This window comes from Loxodonta africana, chromosome 1 (assembly GCF_030014295.1).
Source record: "Loxodonta africana isolate mLoxAfr1 chromosome 1, mLoxAfr1.hap2, whole genome shotgun sequence".
Lineage (NCBI taxonomy): Eukaryota > Metazoa > Chordata > Mammalia > Proboscidea > Elephantidae > Loxodonta > Loxodonta africana.
Genome location: NC_087342.1, coordinates 98,218,670 through 98,234,811, shown reverse-complemented (window position 1 = coordinate 98,234,811; position 16,142 = coordinate 98,218,670). Strand labels below are relative to the sequence as shown.

The window sequence follows — 16,142 nt, the reverse complement described above, 5'->3', positions numbered from 1 at the left end:
ACCTTGGGGAAAGGTAGTACCCTCTAGAGAGTAGAGGTCGTTCTATGTGGGTGCTGTCATGGGTGTGGTGGTGCTCTGCCCAGGCCCCCCTGCAGGACTGGGGCACTCACTACCCTAGCTGCCAGGAGGGCAGCCTGCTGATGGTTCAGGGCTGAGCCCCTCCCCAGGAAGGGCCCTGCACCAAGGTCATGCCCTCTCCTGGGGGGCAGCCAGCATCCAGTGGCTGGCCATGTGCAGGGGTAAAGGGTAGCACTGCAGGGCCAACCCAGCCCAGAGCTCCCGTGGGGCGGGTTGAAGCCTCTGTTACAACTGCATCCCAGTTCTCTGTCTCCCTCTGCCACTCCTGCTGCCTCACTCCCTCACAGGTGCTATCAACAAATCTCCACCCCCAGATCACCACCTCAGGGTCTCTTTCCCCAGAAGTCCCGCTTGAGTTAGAGGCAGAGCTCTCACTTCTGCAAATCTTCTCGGCACATTTTCACATCACCCTTGGCCAAGGGGAACTTAGGATTCTGTTCTAGGTCAGAGGCCATGCCCCCTTCTCGACATCACAACCTGGCGATTGGTCTTGTATTTACAATTAAGGGCAGCCTTGTTCACAGTAGCCAAAAGGTGGAAACAACCCAAGTGTCCATGAACAGATGAATGGATAAACAAAATATGCTCTAAATACATGTAAAAAAAAAAAAGGGGGTATTATTTAGCCAGAAAGAGAAACGAAGCTCTGATATATACTATGACATGGATAAACCTTGAAAATGTTACGCTAAACGAAATAAGTGACAAATATTGCATGATCCCACTTACATGAAATATCTAGAGTAGGCAAATGCATAGAGACAAGTTTATCAGTAGTTACCGGGGCTGGGACAAGGGGGTATGAGGTGTTATTGGGTAGGGGGTACTGAGTTTCTATTTTGGGTGTTTTTATGGATAGCAGTGATGTTTGCACAACACGTTGAATGTAATTAATGTCACTGAATTGTACACTTAAAATGACTAAAATTGCAAATTTTTTGTTATATATATATATATTAAAAGAAAACCATGAAAAACCAAAGTGGGATAAAGGATACATGCAAATTTTACTTGAGTTTAAAATTATTTCAAAATAAAAAATGTGAAAAAAAAACAAGACAAAGCTGGGTGGGGAGCGTATAGATGAAACACGATGGGTAAAAGCTGATAAATTTGAAGTTGGATGATGGGTACATGGGGGTTCTGTGTATTACCCTCTCCAATAGTTTAGAAATTTTTCCATATTAAAAAGTTAAAAAATCTACATGAATGTTCAAAGCAGAATTACCACTTTTTGGCTATCACAAAACAACCAAACATGTCCATCAACTGATGAATGGGTAAAATGTGGTATAGCCACACAATGGAATATCGCTCAGCCATAGAATAGAGTGCTATGGATATAACATGAACAAACCTTGAAAACATTATGCTAAGCAAAAGAAACCAGTCATAAAGGACCACATATTGTATGATTCCACTTATATGAGATGCTCAGAATAGGCTGTTATGGATTGAATTGTGCCCCCCAAAAGATGTTGAAGTCCTAAACCCTGGTACTTGTGAATGTGACCTTGTTTGGAAAAATGGTCTTCGAAGACTTTATTAATTAGATCATACCAGAGAAGGGCGGGGCCTAATCCAATCTGAGAAGCAGCTTATAAAAGAGCAGAGACACAGAGAGAAACAGAGGAAAAACAACCAGAGTTACACTGCAGCTGCAAACCAGTGAACACCTGGGGCTACCAGAAGTTAGGAGAGTCAAGAAAGGCCCTTTCCCTAGGGCCTTTAGAGAGAACATGGCCCTGCCAAGAGTCTTGATTCAGACTACTAGCTTCTAGAAGTATAAGACAATAAACTTCTGTTCTTATAAGCACCTGTCCCCCCTCAATTTGAATACTTTGTTACAGCAGCCCTAGGAAATTAATAAAAAAACAAAGTTAAACAAGTTGTTGTTGAGTCAGTTTCAACTCATGGCAACCCCATATGTTTCAGAATAGAACTGCGATCCATAGGAAACTAATACTTAGTCAAATATATAGAGACAGGAAGTAGATTATCATTGCCAGGAATTGGAAGAGATGGGAAATTAAAAGGTGACAGCTAACAGGTGTGGTTTCTTTTGGGGATAATTAAAGTACCCTAAAATTGATGGTGATGATGGATTTACAACTCTGTGACTATACTAAAAATCATTGAATTATATACTTTAAATGGGTGATATGTGTAGTATGTAAATTATATCTCAATAAAGCTGTTTAAAAAATAAGAGAAAAAGAAAAACCAGTAAGCTGTTAAAAAAATAAGAGAAAAAGAAAAACCAGTAGCAGAGTTAAGAGCCTCCACCCATTTCTCTGAAAAGTGGATTGGATATGGGAATGGGCTAAGAGGAAGGGATGGAAACCAGCTCTTTAACTGAGGCACTAATAGGTGGTGCAAATGATTAAGTGTTTGATTATTAGCCGAGAGGTTGGCACTTCGAAACTACTCAGAGGTGCCTTGGAAGGCCAAACCAAAAAACCAAACTTGTTTCCGTGGAGTCAATTTCTGCACACATGTGGTCACCATCAATCAGAATCAACTTGATGGTAACTAACAACGACAATGCAGCCTGAAGCCAGAGGTGGATTATTGAATATGCAAGGTAAACACAGTGCTTACCTTGCTCACCAGATCATCCGTAGTGAACAATGTCATATTTTTTCACCACATCAAAGATTCTGCTTCTAGGCACCTGTCTCTCTCCCAAACTCACAGCACGTTCCTACAGAATCAAAGCCTGTTTTCAAATTTACAATCCCTAACAGGGATGGATGACCCATTGAACAAAGTAAGCACAGGCTTGCTGTGCTTACTTACTAATTTTACATGGTCACTACAGATTAGTAAGTATGCACAAGTAAGCCCATGCTTACCTTGCTTACCAGGTAATTTGCCATTGGCTGAAGCTACTGTAGTAAAACTGTTTCTCTCTACCCTGAAAAATGCCATTTCCCATTAAAGGTCAGATACAGAATTTTAGTTATTCCAGGACTGTGATGGGACATTTTGCAGGTTTCCATATGACATTCCTGGCCCATTTCCACTGCCTGACTATACACTCATAGAATCTCGGGAGGTAATACATCTTAGTTTTCTAAAATGCACTGATTTTTCACCTTGGCTGCACACTGGAATCACCTGGAGAGATTTAATAAACATGGATGCTTGGGTCCCACCCCCAGAGATCTTGATTTAATTAGTTTAGGTAGGAGCCTGGGCAGTGGAATTTTAAAAAGCTCCCCCGGGTGATTCTATTGTGTAGCCAAGATTGAGAAGCATTGATCGTGATGAACATTTTTTAAATGACTAGAAGAGAATAGAAAATATCAAAATTATATCATAGACTATGGTAAGCTATCATGAAAATTTTAGTTTTGTGTTTACATGTGTATACACTGGGCCACAATATAAAAAATATTTCTTACTCTGGGGTTCAGTCTAAGAGTGTGAAGACCTGGGTTTAGAAGTCATCTCAGCCAACACACTAAGTGATGAAGGAACTGCCCCAGCAGCAACCAGACAGGTCACCTCTCTGAGGGCAAGTGTTCCTCTTCTTCAGGGATGATCCTTTCCCAACTTAGGCAGTTCTTGCTGAGCTGAAGCTGCCTCTCTCAGACTTTCACATGGACCCCTGAGACCAGTCAACCTGCGCTAGTCACCACCCCATGGAGGCCATCACATTTCCCCACTGCCAAGTCTTTGCCGTGCTTAGTCTTTGCTAGAATCCTAGGTTCCTGCTCAACCTGTTGAACTTCTACTCATCTTTGAAGCATTATCTCAATTGCCACTTCCATGCTCCCCCCCTCTGCACTCTTACACTTTTTAATTTTCTAGCATTCAAATGGAACTTTCTTATATTATAACTACTTGGCAGCTGCCTTGGAGTTTGAGTAGACTGTAAGCTACTGGAGGGCAAGGGCAGAGTTTCATTTCGTATTGTATCTTTGTATCCGCTGCAGTGCCAGCACAGGCTCAATTAACACTTGTTGAATGAGTGATTGGCTTGCCATATAGTTGTTTTGAGGGGAAAGGCACCAAGTAGCAGCTTAAGTGGAGGTGGGGTGGGTTTTAAGTTGGTCTAATCTATGTTCCTTGATAAGAAAAACTGATGTGTTTTAAAGTTATGCAAAGGCAGTTTTAAGACAAATTCCCAGCCTCACTTCTAACCAGATTGGAAATTTTCGAGCCCAGACTGGTTGTCATGGAGACCATCTCTCCTCTGATAGATGAATGAATTAGTGAGCATTTATTGCATCTCTAATGAAAACCAGACACTGTGTTAAGTGTTCTTATAAACATTTTCATGCACCCCAAACTGGCTCTATCACAGAAGTAGGCACACATACCGTCAGAAGACAGGCCTGCTGCTGCTCGGCTTTCTCTGGAACAAAATATACAACCTCAAGGCAGACCAGCTCAGGCTGGGGACAAATGAGGGGACATGGCTTCAGGGGGAGAGGCCCTGGAGGCCATATGTTTAAGAATTCTTTTTAAAAAGAAACATATCTGTGGTTATATGCAAGTAGTATGATTGTTTGCACAGAAAATATGAGATAATCAGCCAATAAACTTGTAAAACGATTAGGAGAGTTCAACAAGTTTGCTCAATACAAGACCAGTATACAAAAACCATCAACATTACTTTTTATCAGCAATAATCAATTAGATTAGAAAAGTCATAGAAAAAAAGATTCCATTCCCCATAGCAACAAAAATTATAAGGTCTCCGGAAGTAAATCTAATAAAGCAAACCAAACCTGTTGCTGTCAAGCTGATTCCAACTCATAGCGACCCTATAGGACAGAGTAGAACTACCCCATAGGGTTTCCAAGGCATGGCTGGTAGACTTGAACTGCCAACCATTTCATTAGCAGCCATAGTTTGTCATAGCTCTTAACCACTGCACCACCAGGGCTCCAAATCTTATGAAACCAAAAACCAAACCCATTGCCATCGAGTCAGTTCCGACTCATAGCGACCCTATTCGATAGAGTAGAACTGCCCGATAGGGTTTCCAAGAAGCGCCTGCTAGATTCAAACTGCTAACCCTCTGGTTAGCAGCCATAGCTCTTAACCACTATGCCGCCAGGGTTTCCCCAAATCTAATAAAGGACATATAAAAATCTTTATTAAAGGACAGAAAGACCAGAATGAATAGAGAGACAGACTAATTTCTAGACGGGAAAATGTACTTCAATCGAAGATCTCAGGAGAGCTTTTCACACGGAAAAACAAAGGGTCGAGAATAATAGAGGCAATATTAGAAGAAGAAATTTAGGCAGAGAGGAGAGGGAACAGAAAGAGGAGGAAAAGGATTTGGCACAGATTATAATATCCCCTTATAATAGTATTATGATTACGACAGTATAATATTGGTACGGAAATAGACAAATTAGCCAGTGGAAGAGGAGAGAGACTCCGGGGACAAACAAAAGTGAATCCAGGAATTTGAATATGTCAGAAGCCACGTTTGAAAAGAGCGAGAAAAACCTGCTTACAAAGAACTCTGGTGGTACAATGGTAAAGAGCTTGGCTATTAACTGAAAAGCTGGTAGTTCAAACTCACCCAGGGCTCCACAGGAGAGAGAAAAAACCCTATGTGGCAGTTCTACCCTGTCATACGGGATCACGGGGTGTGGTAATTGGCTGTCATACGGCAAAGCAGTCAAAAATCTAGATCTCTGCCTCAAATTACATACAAAATAAATTCTAGATGGGTTGACCTAAATATGAAAGAGCAAAATTTTAAAACCTTTAAAAGAAAATATAGAAGAAATCATTATCATAACAAAGTAAAGCTATTAAAAAATGCAAATTGTAAGAGGAAAAGATTGGTACCTTTGCCTGCATTAAAATTAAAATTTTCTAAATGACAAAAGACACCATAAACAATGAAAAGACAAGCCGTAGAATAGGACACGATATTTGCAGTGTCTACAACTGATAGATGATTGGTGTACAGAATATACGAAGAACACAAATTAAAGAATACAAATTAAAGAGAAAAGGGTAACTCAGTAGAAAAAATAGGAAAAGGTCATGAGAAGGCAAGTTACAGAAGAGAAAATACCAGCCAAACCAAACCCATTGCCGTTGAATCGATTCTAACTCACAGCGACCCTATAGGACAGAGTAGAACTGCCCGTGGGGTTAGCAAGGCTGTAAATCTTTACAGAAGCAGACTATCACATCTTTCTCCCATGGAGCGGCTGGTGGGTTCGTACTGCTGACATTTTGGTTAGCAGCAAATACAAGTGGCCAATAAATATATAAAAAGATGTTCAACCTCACTAGTGATCAGGATATGCAGATTAAGTAAGCAAAATAAAATGAGATATAATTTCACATCTGCTTGATTAACATAAAACTTTTAAGTGTGATGGTACCAAGGGTTGGTGGCACAGAAAAAATTAAAACTATTGTATGCTGCTAGTGGTTAAATTGGTACAACTACTTTTGAGAATAATTTATCAATGTTTTTTTTTTTTTGGTTTAGTAAAGTTAATGATTTGTGAACTGCCCCATAGGGTTTCCAAGGAGGGACTGGTGGATACAAACTGCCGACCTTTTGGTTAGCAGCCTGGGCTCTTAGCCACTGTGTCACCAGGCTCCAATAAAGCATACTCTAGGGAAAGATGCCACATGGGCATGGGAGACACAAATAACATCGCGATGTTGTTTGTAATAGAAAAAAATTGGCCTTGTCCATCAGTAGAGTGGGTAAATGAACTCTGGTGTAGTCTTAATGGAATACTACATAGAAAGAGGTAAAGAGCCTGGAAGAAAGACAGGAGACATAGTCCTAATTCTTGTTCTGTTTCTGAGGAGGGGACCTTACATAAGAGTCTTTTCCCTTTGTGGGAAATGCTGTCCCCTGGATGCCCTTGGGGCTTGTTCCCATACCCTCTTCAGGTCTGTGTGCAAACTCCACCTGCTCAGAGAGAATTCCCAGACCCCACTGTCCATACAACCAGCATCCCCACCCCCTGACACTGCTTTGCCAAGAGCCAGTGTAACATAAAGGGTAAGAATAAGAGCGTACACTCTAGCGCCAGACTGGATGAAAATCTCAGTTTTATTACCAAGTACTGTTTGTATAACCTTAGGCAAGTTATTTAAGCTTTCTGTGACTCAGTTTCCTCCTCTGTAAAAGAGGGTTAATAATAGTTTTCATCTCAGACTGTTGTTGTCAGAAATAAATGGCTTAATATGCCAAGGGCTTAGAACAGTGCCTGATACAAAGTAAGTGCCAGTTAAAAGCAAGTGATACGGCAGTTAAAATGAATGAACTAGACTGCAGTGACATGGATAAAACCCATAAACATGACGCTGAATGAAAAGAACAGATCCTATATGTATCTCACTCTTCCCTGAACTTTTGTCATAGTTAAGGACAGTGCACAGTCTAGTCCTTGATTACACACCCAAGTGATGTAACTATCTTGCCCCTGCGTCTCCTACCTTTTCTCCCACCTCCCTCCTCCTCACCCTGACTCCCCAGTCCACTGGCCTCCTTGCTGCTCCTCCATCTGGCATGTTCTTCCCCAGATCTTCCAATGGCTTTTTCTCCCTCTTGCTTGGAGAAGCTTTCCCTGACCACTCTTTCTAAAGTAGGCCCCATTTTAGTATTCTTGGAGCCCTGGTGGTGCAGTGGTTGAGTTCAGCTGCTAACCCAAAGGTTGGCAGTTTGAATCTACCAGCCAATCCTGGGAAATCCTATAGAGCAGTTCTATTCCATCTTGTGGGGTCGCTGTGAGTCGGAATTGACTCGATGGCAGCGGGCTTGGTTTTGGTTTATTATTTTCTGTCCCTTTCCTGCTGTAATTTTCTTTATAGATAGTATCACGTCCAGACATTTCATTTTAAGGCTACCTGTTTGAACATCTCCTCTCTCTAGAATTTTTCTCCACGAGGGCAAGGATTTTGCCCTCAGTGCCTAGAAAGAGCCTGGCACAGAGTAGGTGCTCAGCAAGTAAGAAAACACACCCCAAGGCAGCCCATGCGGTTGTTGGGGAGCTCTAGTGCCAAGTCTAGACTCTCTGAGGCTCCTGGGGTTGTGTCTGCTCCCCCTTCACGGGATTTCCCTTTTTCCTACTGAGGTTAGCAGCCCGGCCCTGCCTTTGCCCTGGGGCCCCGGGCCTAGCATAGCAGAACTTGAAATGAGATTGTCCATATTCCCCCCTCTCTCCCTCCCAGTTTCTCCCTTTCCTGGTCTCTTTCCCCCAAGCCCCAAGGTTTCCATCACTCTACTCAGCTGGAAGCTGATTTAACAAATCCATGTCCCAACAAAGTTAAAAATTTAAAATGTTGCCCCTCCCAAGAGTATTTGCATTTTAAGAGGCCTGGCAGGAGCAATACTTAATTAACTCCAGTATATGAGTGTGTCATGGTGTAACTTCTGACTCTGGATGTTCGAGAGGGAGATACTGCCTTCCCCTCTTAGATCCTAGTAGCTCACTCCAGGCCCTGGGAGACAGGGCAGCTCACAGATGAGGGAGAGATGATTACCAGTTCACGCAGTGGACCAGAGACTGAGACCTGGGAGCCCCAACCTTTGAACGTCCCAGCTGCCCAGATGGGCCCTGCCCACCATCCCAGCCGACTCACCTCATTTCCTGCCACCCAGAAGGGCTGGCCTGGTTCCCAAAAGCAACCCTCCATAGACACTCCCCCCCATCCCCAGGCCAGAGGTTCAGAGAACTCAAAACAAAGGCTTTACCCATTTCAATTCCGCAGATAACCAGGGCTGCAATCACGGCACCTGCCGATGTCCCTGCGAAGCGATGAGTTGTTTCCAGCATCCGAGGGGCCAGGTCCCGCAGAGCATCCACAGCCCCGGCCTGGTAGAAGGAGAGGAACCCACTCCCAGAGAAGGAGATGGAATGAGGGGTGTCTGGGTCGCCCTTGAATACCTGCTCTTCCATCTCCTCAGCCTTGGGCCTGCCGTGGTGGGGAGGGACCTCTTCAGCCCCGGCCTGCCTGCCCGGCTTGGGCCTGTCGCTCTCTGTCGGGACTTGCTGCCAAGCTCCCTGCCAGGCCCGAAGCCTGGAATGCAGCTGACTGTACCACAGGTGGTAGCTCAAGCAGTCGCCGCCTGGACCTGTTAAGCTCCGCCAGGAAATAGCCCTGAAGGACAGTAAAGGGCCCCAGTCGAAGGATGTGGCGCAGAAAGCCCCCTGGATGCGTCAGCAGAGTCCCGGTGCCGTGAGCTGCCCTTGGCTTCACTGCTTGGCTGGATTCATCACCAGCACAGCCCGCAGCCCTCTGCCCATCCTTACAGCACCTAGAACTGTCTCAGCTTCCCAGCCAGGGCCAGGCGCAAGGAAGCAGGCACTGCCCAAGCCTCTGTCTCCACACATCCAGTTGCAAAACCTCAGCTGATGGTTATCAGTGGGGTGCCTCCCTCCAGGAAGACAATGTCCCCCTGTCCATCCCTACCAGGGGCTGGGCTGTCATTCGTGGCTCTTGTTTATGAGGGGGACATACACTCTCTACGCCCCCACACCAGTGCCCCAGGCACTGAGGGCACCTTCTCAGGCTCCCTGTGGTCTGTGTAATGTGTTACACAATTATTTTTATTTGTTCTTACATAAGCACCCCTTTGCTTATTCATGTGTTTGTTTATTCATATGTTAGGACTGGCCACAGGCAAAATTGTAAAGGAAGACAAGCTTGGTTTCACAGACCCCACCCACCACCACCACTATCTCTTCTCCTGGGCCCTTCATTAACCCTTTAGCCCTTGGTTAGCACCCTCACACCAAGCCCCCAAAGCCTTAAGCTGTCTCCTAAGTGTTCAAGAGGAAATCTACTTGAGATCTAGATCATCCTGAGTGCTTGGGGCTTCGTTTCCTACACTCCTCTGTCCACTTTGAAATGAGCAGATTGAGATGGCAATATCCAACTCCAGTGACTAACAGCTTGCGATCGGGGTCGTGACAGAGAGAGGTTTTGGAGCCTGGGGGATGGGAGGGCATATGGAAGCCAGGGTTGTACACCACCTAGCTCTAGGGGGCACCAACCATGCAGATCATGGTGGGAGCGCCCCCTCTGGTGCTGTGCCATGGGGCCCCGGTGAGGCCAGGTCTTCCTCACAGCCTGCACATTTCATTGCATGGGGATATCGCATAGCACCGATGTGGTACCTCCCCAAGGAGACTAAATGGTGGCAGGACCATAATTAGAATTGAGACGCTAAGTCCACTGCCCAAAGCAGCCTCTCTGTTAGGATGTGATATCAATGATTTAATTAGCCCAGGGAGTCCCACCACCTTTGGTGGCCTCCCTAATCCATAGCAGAATCCCATAAGTAGGGTATTGCCAAGGATTCAGTTAGAAGTTTCCCATCTTGGGTAGGTTGTTTTAGGTTATCTGATTGCCTCGGTTGGGAAAGAGAACTTTTGATTGAATGTGCGTGCAACAGAGAGAATGAATGTGTGTGTGTGTGTGCGTGTACTGTACCACTGGGGTGAGACAGGGTGGAGTCCAATCAGCTTTGGGAACATAGAGACCCTGCCTCCTTCCAGGGAAATCAGGTCAATTCTACTGGGTATTTCTATGTGCCCAGTTCTGTGTCCAGTGCCTTGGGGGATGAGAATGAAGTGGAAGTGCCATGCCTTAACTCAGACACTCACAGGCTTCTTGGGGGAACAAGGGAGATGAAAGTAAAATAAGCAGAGAACCATACAAACTCATTACTATCTAGTCGATTCCAACTCATAGTGACCCTATAGGGCAAAGTAGAACTGCCCCATGTGGTTTCCAAGGCTCTAATCTTTATGGAGGAGCCCTAGTGGCTCAGTGGTTGAGCGCTTGGCTACTAACCGAAAGGTCGATGGAAAGATGTGGCAGTCTGCTTCCGTAAAGATTACAGCCTTGGAAATCCTATGGGGCAGTTCTACTCTGCCCTATGGGGTGGCTGTGAGCAACTCAATGGCAGTGGGTTTGGTTTTTTAATCTTTATGGATGCAGACTGCCATGTCTTCCTCCTGCAGAGCAGCTGGTGGGTTTGAACAGCTGACCTTTTGGTTAGCAGCTGAGCACTTACAGCTGTGCCACCAGGGCTCCTTGAGAATCAAACAAGGCAGTCTATGATTAAGTCGTAAATTGTGCAGGGCTGAAATTCACGCCAGAAAAGTTAAAGAGGAGTGTGGGCTGAAACTGCGAGAGAAGCCTCGTGGTGGAGCTGTGGTTGGGGAGATTTGAGAAGCCGGGCAGAGGAGAGAGGGCGTTGCAGCAAGGAATAGCATGAGCTCCTTACAGAGGCGGGGACAGGTGTAAAAGGAGGCAGCGTACACAGGAAAAAGGGCTTTGGACCAGACAGACATGGGTTGAGTCCCAGCTCTGCTATACATTGGCAGTGTGACCTGTTTGGCTTCAGTTTTTCTCATCTGTAAAAGGGACAATTAACTCCTAAAGGTTAAAGATAAGGCTATAAAATGCCTGGCACGTGGCATGTCTATTATTATCAGAGGGCAGTGAGGCCCAGGCTTCTGGAACAGATGGACATTGGAGAAATGGTGGAATGGAAAGGTAGGGTTGAAAGAGGAAGGAGGCCTGATCCCCGTACAGGAGGAGCTTCTGAGTTCACAGGAAGTAGAGTCTTGGAAGGAGGGTGAGACTGGCTGAAGAACGAGGGTGGATGATGGTACCTGTCCACCTAGGGATGATGGTGGCCGGCCAGGGCGGCAGCTGAGGCGAGAGGAGTTAATGAAGCCATTGCCACAGATGATTCTCAGGACTGGAGACTGATTGGATGGGAAGGGTGAGTCATGGCAGATGCCTGTTTTTTTCCAGGAGGTGAGGAGGGGTGGGGCTCCCTTTGGCAAACCTGGAAAAACTAGGTGGAGGATGGGGACTCATTTTACTTTAAGATGTGTCTGAGATGACAGCAAGACACTGGAGCTGCCCATGAGGGTCAGGGACAGCTCCAGAGAGGGGGTAAAGACCCTGCCATTGAGGCAGCAAAAAGTAGGTGGAGGTGGGCACCGGACATGTTGAAGGGAAGACAGCCTTGGACAAATATTCTCCTTCTGCATCATCTCAATGTTCTCCAAGAAATAAGGAGTGAGACCACCTGCCTGCCCATGGAGGTAGCAGAGGGCTCAAGGAGGCTGGGACCCTGAAGGCCAGCGCCTTGTCCTGACACAATTCCCACCTCCTCAGGCCTGGCTGCTGAGTGGGCCTTGGTCTTCAATGAGTGAAAATATCTTCAATTCCGTGTGGTTCTTCCAACCCATCTAGGGAGTTTCTGAGGGACAGTGAAGAACACAGCAGGTGCAACACAGCCTCTATGCAAACGAGCTAGTACCAAGCAGTTGCCTTCCAGTCCACTCCAACTCATCGGGACCCCATGCGTGTCAGAGCAGAACTGTACTCTGCAGGATTTTCGATGATTTTTCAGAAGTAGATTGCCAGGCTTTTCTTCTGAGGTGCTTCTGGGTAGACTTGAACCTCCAACCTTTCAGTCAGCAGCTAAGCTCATTAACTATACCTCCCAGGGACTCCACGTAAACAGGGGAGCTGTACAAATTCACGATTGGCTACAGGAGGGCCCCCTAGGAGCCTTTAACTGGGACACTAAGTGCTGACCCTGCAGCACGTTCTACTCATCTGCTGAGGGCCAGTGAGCTGCAGGGGTTGGCCTGGGCTGAGTGGATCAAGAAGGTTCGTTTCATTTCCCTTTGTTGCTGGCGTTATACTTAAAGTCCTTAAGGACTTCAAGTGGATGACTTCGAGGTAGAATCACTTTCTAACATTTCTGCACTTGATTTTTAAAGCCCTCTCATAATCCTCTCAGGTGTTTTAGTTCACACGACTCGTATGACTCACCAGCTCCTGAGGAAATCATATGCAAGAAACCGAGATTTCTTATCATGCACGGTTCCAAAGAGACACCTAAAATGAATTTACACAAGGATCTGGTGTTTTTGTAAGTATAAGGTATGTGAACTTACACTAGCTACTGCTTTTGGGAGAAAGATAGCATAGATTTCAGGTTGGTCTCTCATCGACGGTACACCACCCCCTGCTTAAATCTTCTCTAAAATTTCAATTTCGTAAAGAACCTGGTTGTTTCTTGATATGATAGAGTAGGAAGGTCACAATATTACCTATGAATATTCTTGCCAGAATTGTTTCCCCTGAATCCCACTGAGACCTAACTTCCAGATTATAATAATTCAGAGTATGAAGGAACAAGTTAAGTGATGCCAAGAGGAAACAATCAGACAAATTGAGAGTATGGGAAGGGCTGCGGAGATGCTGTAGCTGGTTTCTCAGCAGCCGTCCCCAACCCACTTGTTTCTTACCAGTCTCCCTGTAAACTAGCTGAAAGGCTTGATTTCGTAGACTTCCTTGCAGCTGGGGGTGATCGTGAAACCTAGATCTGGCCAATGAGAAGGGGAAATCTGCTGCATGGTTTCTAAGAAATAATTTTCTCCTTAGTAAAAAGAGAAAAGTATATAAGGAGAACCCCTTTGGCCCCATCCCTGTTCCTTCCTGAGATGCTGTCCTGTGAGAACATACATGGTGTCTGGAGTTAATGGCAGTCATCTTGCACCCATCAGGGGAAGCATGACAGACACACTGAATGTATTAGTTATCTATTGCTGTGTAACAAATTACCCCAAAACATAATACCTTAAATCAACAAATACGTATTGTCTTAGACAGTTCTTAAGTTCAGGAATTGGGAAGTGGCTTAGCTGGGTGGTTCTGGCTCAGGATCTCTTATGAGGTTGCAGTCAAGCTGTTGACCAGGACTGCAGTCATCTGAAGGCTCCTTTGGGGCTAAAGAATCCAATTCCAAGCTCACTAACATGGTGTTGGTGGGCCTCAGTTCTTAATTGGCTGTTGGCAGGAGGCTTTAGTTCCTCACCATACACACCTTTCCATTGGACTGCTCCCAACATGGCAGCTGGTTTTCTCCAGAGAGATCCGAGAGAATGAAAAAGAGAAAAAGAAAGACAGAGAGAACATGTACCCAAGACAGACAACAGTTCCTTTTATAACCTAATCTCAGAAATGACAGGCCATCACTTCTGCCATATTCTATTGGTCACACAGACCAACTTTGGTAAAATGTGGGAGGGGATTACACAAGGGTATGAGTGTCAGGAGGTGGGCATTATTAAGGGTCAACTAGAAGGCCGATTCCCACACTCAGGATGGCTAAGGAAGAGAACGGGTCCTTGATGAGACTGTTGACTGCGTAGTAACAAGATGTTGTGGAGTCAGTTCTGACTTGTGGCAACTCCATGTGAGTCAGAATAGAACTGCGCTCCGTAGGGTTTTCAATGGCTGATTTTTTCAGAAATAGACTGCTAGGTCTTTCTTCAGAGGTACCTCTGGGTGGACTCGAACTACCAACCTTTCAGTTAGCAGCCAAGCACATTAACTGTTCACACCTCCTGAGTACTCTCACCAATCCCCAAACCGTTTGTCTGTGCCCTTCCTGTTATGTCAGATTATTAAATGTCTCCATTGTATAAGCCACTCTTCAGTTGATATTTGCTGCTGCAGCCTCATGACTAATGCAAGGGCTATTAGATCTTTCCAGAAAAATGTAGGCTTTATCTTGAGAAGAATAAATAAAGCATGCCCTTTACTTATAGTAAAAAACAAAAACAAACAAAAAAAACTTTAAAGTATAGATGCTTTGCTTTGCTATTGTAGGTGAAATAACTCTGATTCATGAAAATGTTGAAAAAATCTGAAATTTTCAAGAAAAAATTTTTTTTTACATCTTTTAGAAATTGTTTATCAACTCTTACTTTTGTTAGAAGTCAAAATGTGGAATTTTTTTCTCTTCCCTACCCCTTCTGGAAAAAAAAAAAGTGGTTTCTGCTAATTGAATAGCCCTCCAATATAGCACTTGCCTTTTTTATTTGTTGATAATATACACAGCAAAACATACACCAGTTCAACATTCTACATGTGTAATTCAATGACATTGATTGCATTCAAGTCATGCAGGCATTCCCACCCTCCTTTTCTGGTTTGTTCCATCACCATTAACATAAACTCACTGTCCCCAAGTTTCTTGTCTAACTTTTGAGTTGTTGTTGTCAATTTGATCCCATGAAGATAATTCTTTAAAAGAGCAGAATGCTCAAAGCAGACATCCTTTGCTAATTAAGCTAGGTGGCACAATGGTTAAGTGCTCGGCTGCTACCTGAAAGGTCGTGGTTTGAACCTACCAGCCACTCTGTGGGAGAAAAGACCTGGCGATCTGCTCCCATAAAAGAGTACAGCCTAGGAAACTCTATAGGGGCAGTTCTACTCTGTCCTGCATGGTGGCTATGAGTCAGAATCGACTCAATAGCACAAAATAACATTGTTGGGTTTAAAGATGACTTCAGGGGCTTTTTTTTTTTTTTTTTAAATGATTTTTATTGTGCTTTAAGTGAAAGTTTACAAATCAAGTCAGTCTCTCACGCAAAAACCCATATACAGCTTGCTACACACTCCCAATTACTCTCCCCCTAACGAGACAGCCTGCTCTCTTCCTCCACTCTCTCTTTTCGTGTCCTTTTCGCCAGCTTCTAACCCCCTCCACCCTCTCATCTCCCCTCCAGGCAGGAGATGCCAACATAGTGTCAAGTGTCCACCTGATCCAAGAAGCTCATTCCTCACCAGCATCCCTCTCCAACCCATTGTCCAGTCCAATCCATGCCTGAAGAGTTGGCTTCGGGAATGGCTCCTGTCCTGGGGCAACAGAAGGTCTGGGGGCCATGACCACTGGGGTCCTTCCAGTCTCAGTCAGACCATTAAGTCTGGTCTTATGAGAATTTGGGGTCTGCAATCCCATCATCAGGGGCTATTTTTACTTTAAGGTTTAAAGATTATCTCAGGGCAATAGTTTCAGGGTTCATCCAGATTCCATAGCTCCAGAAAGTCTGGATTCCATAAAAATTACAAATTTTGTTCCTCATTTTCCCCCTTTCGGGCAGTATGTTTCTATAGAATCCTTGATCAGAATGTTCAGTAATGGTAGCTGGGCACCATCCAGATCTTCTGGTCTTATGGCAAAGGAAGAAGTTCATGAAGATGATTAGCCACACATCCCATTTCCTCCTCCT

At 44.8% G+C, this 16,142-nt stretch overlaps 1 protein-coding gene across 1 annotated transcript in view; it reads right to left on the bottom strand.

Annotated features, from left to right (window-relative positions):
- Positions 1-8,984, bottom strand: part of PNPLA1 (patatin like phospholipase domain containing 1) — a 57,950-nt gene extending 48,966 nt beyond the window's left edge. The window contains exon 1 of the mRNA XM_003403944.2: positions 8,780-8,984. Coding sequence (XP_003403992.1) covers positions 8,780-8,984 — 205 coding nt within the window. The remainder of the gene's footprint in view (positions 1-8,779) is intronic.
- Between the last annotated feature and the right edge of the window lie 7,158 nt (positions 8,985-16,142).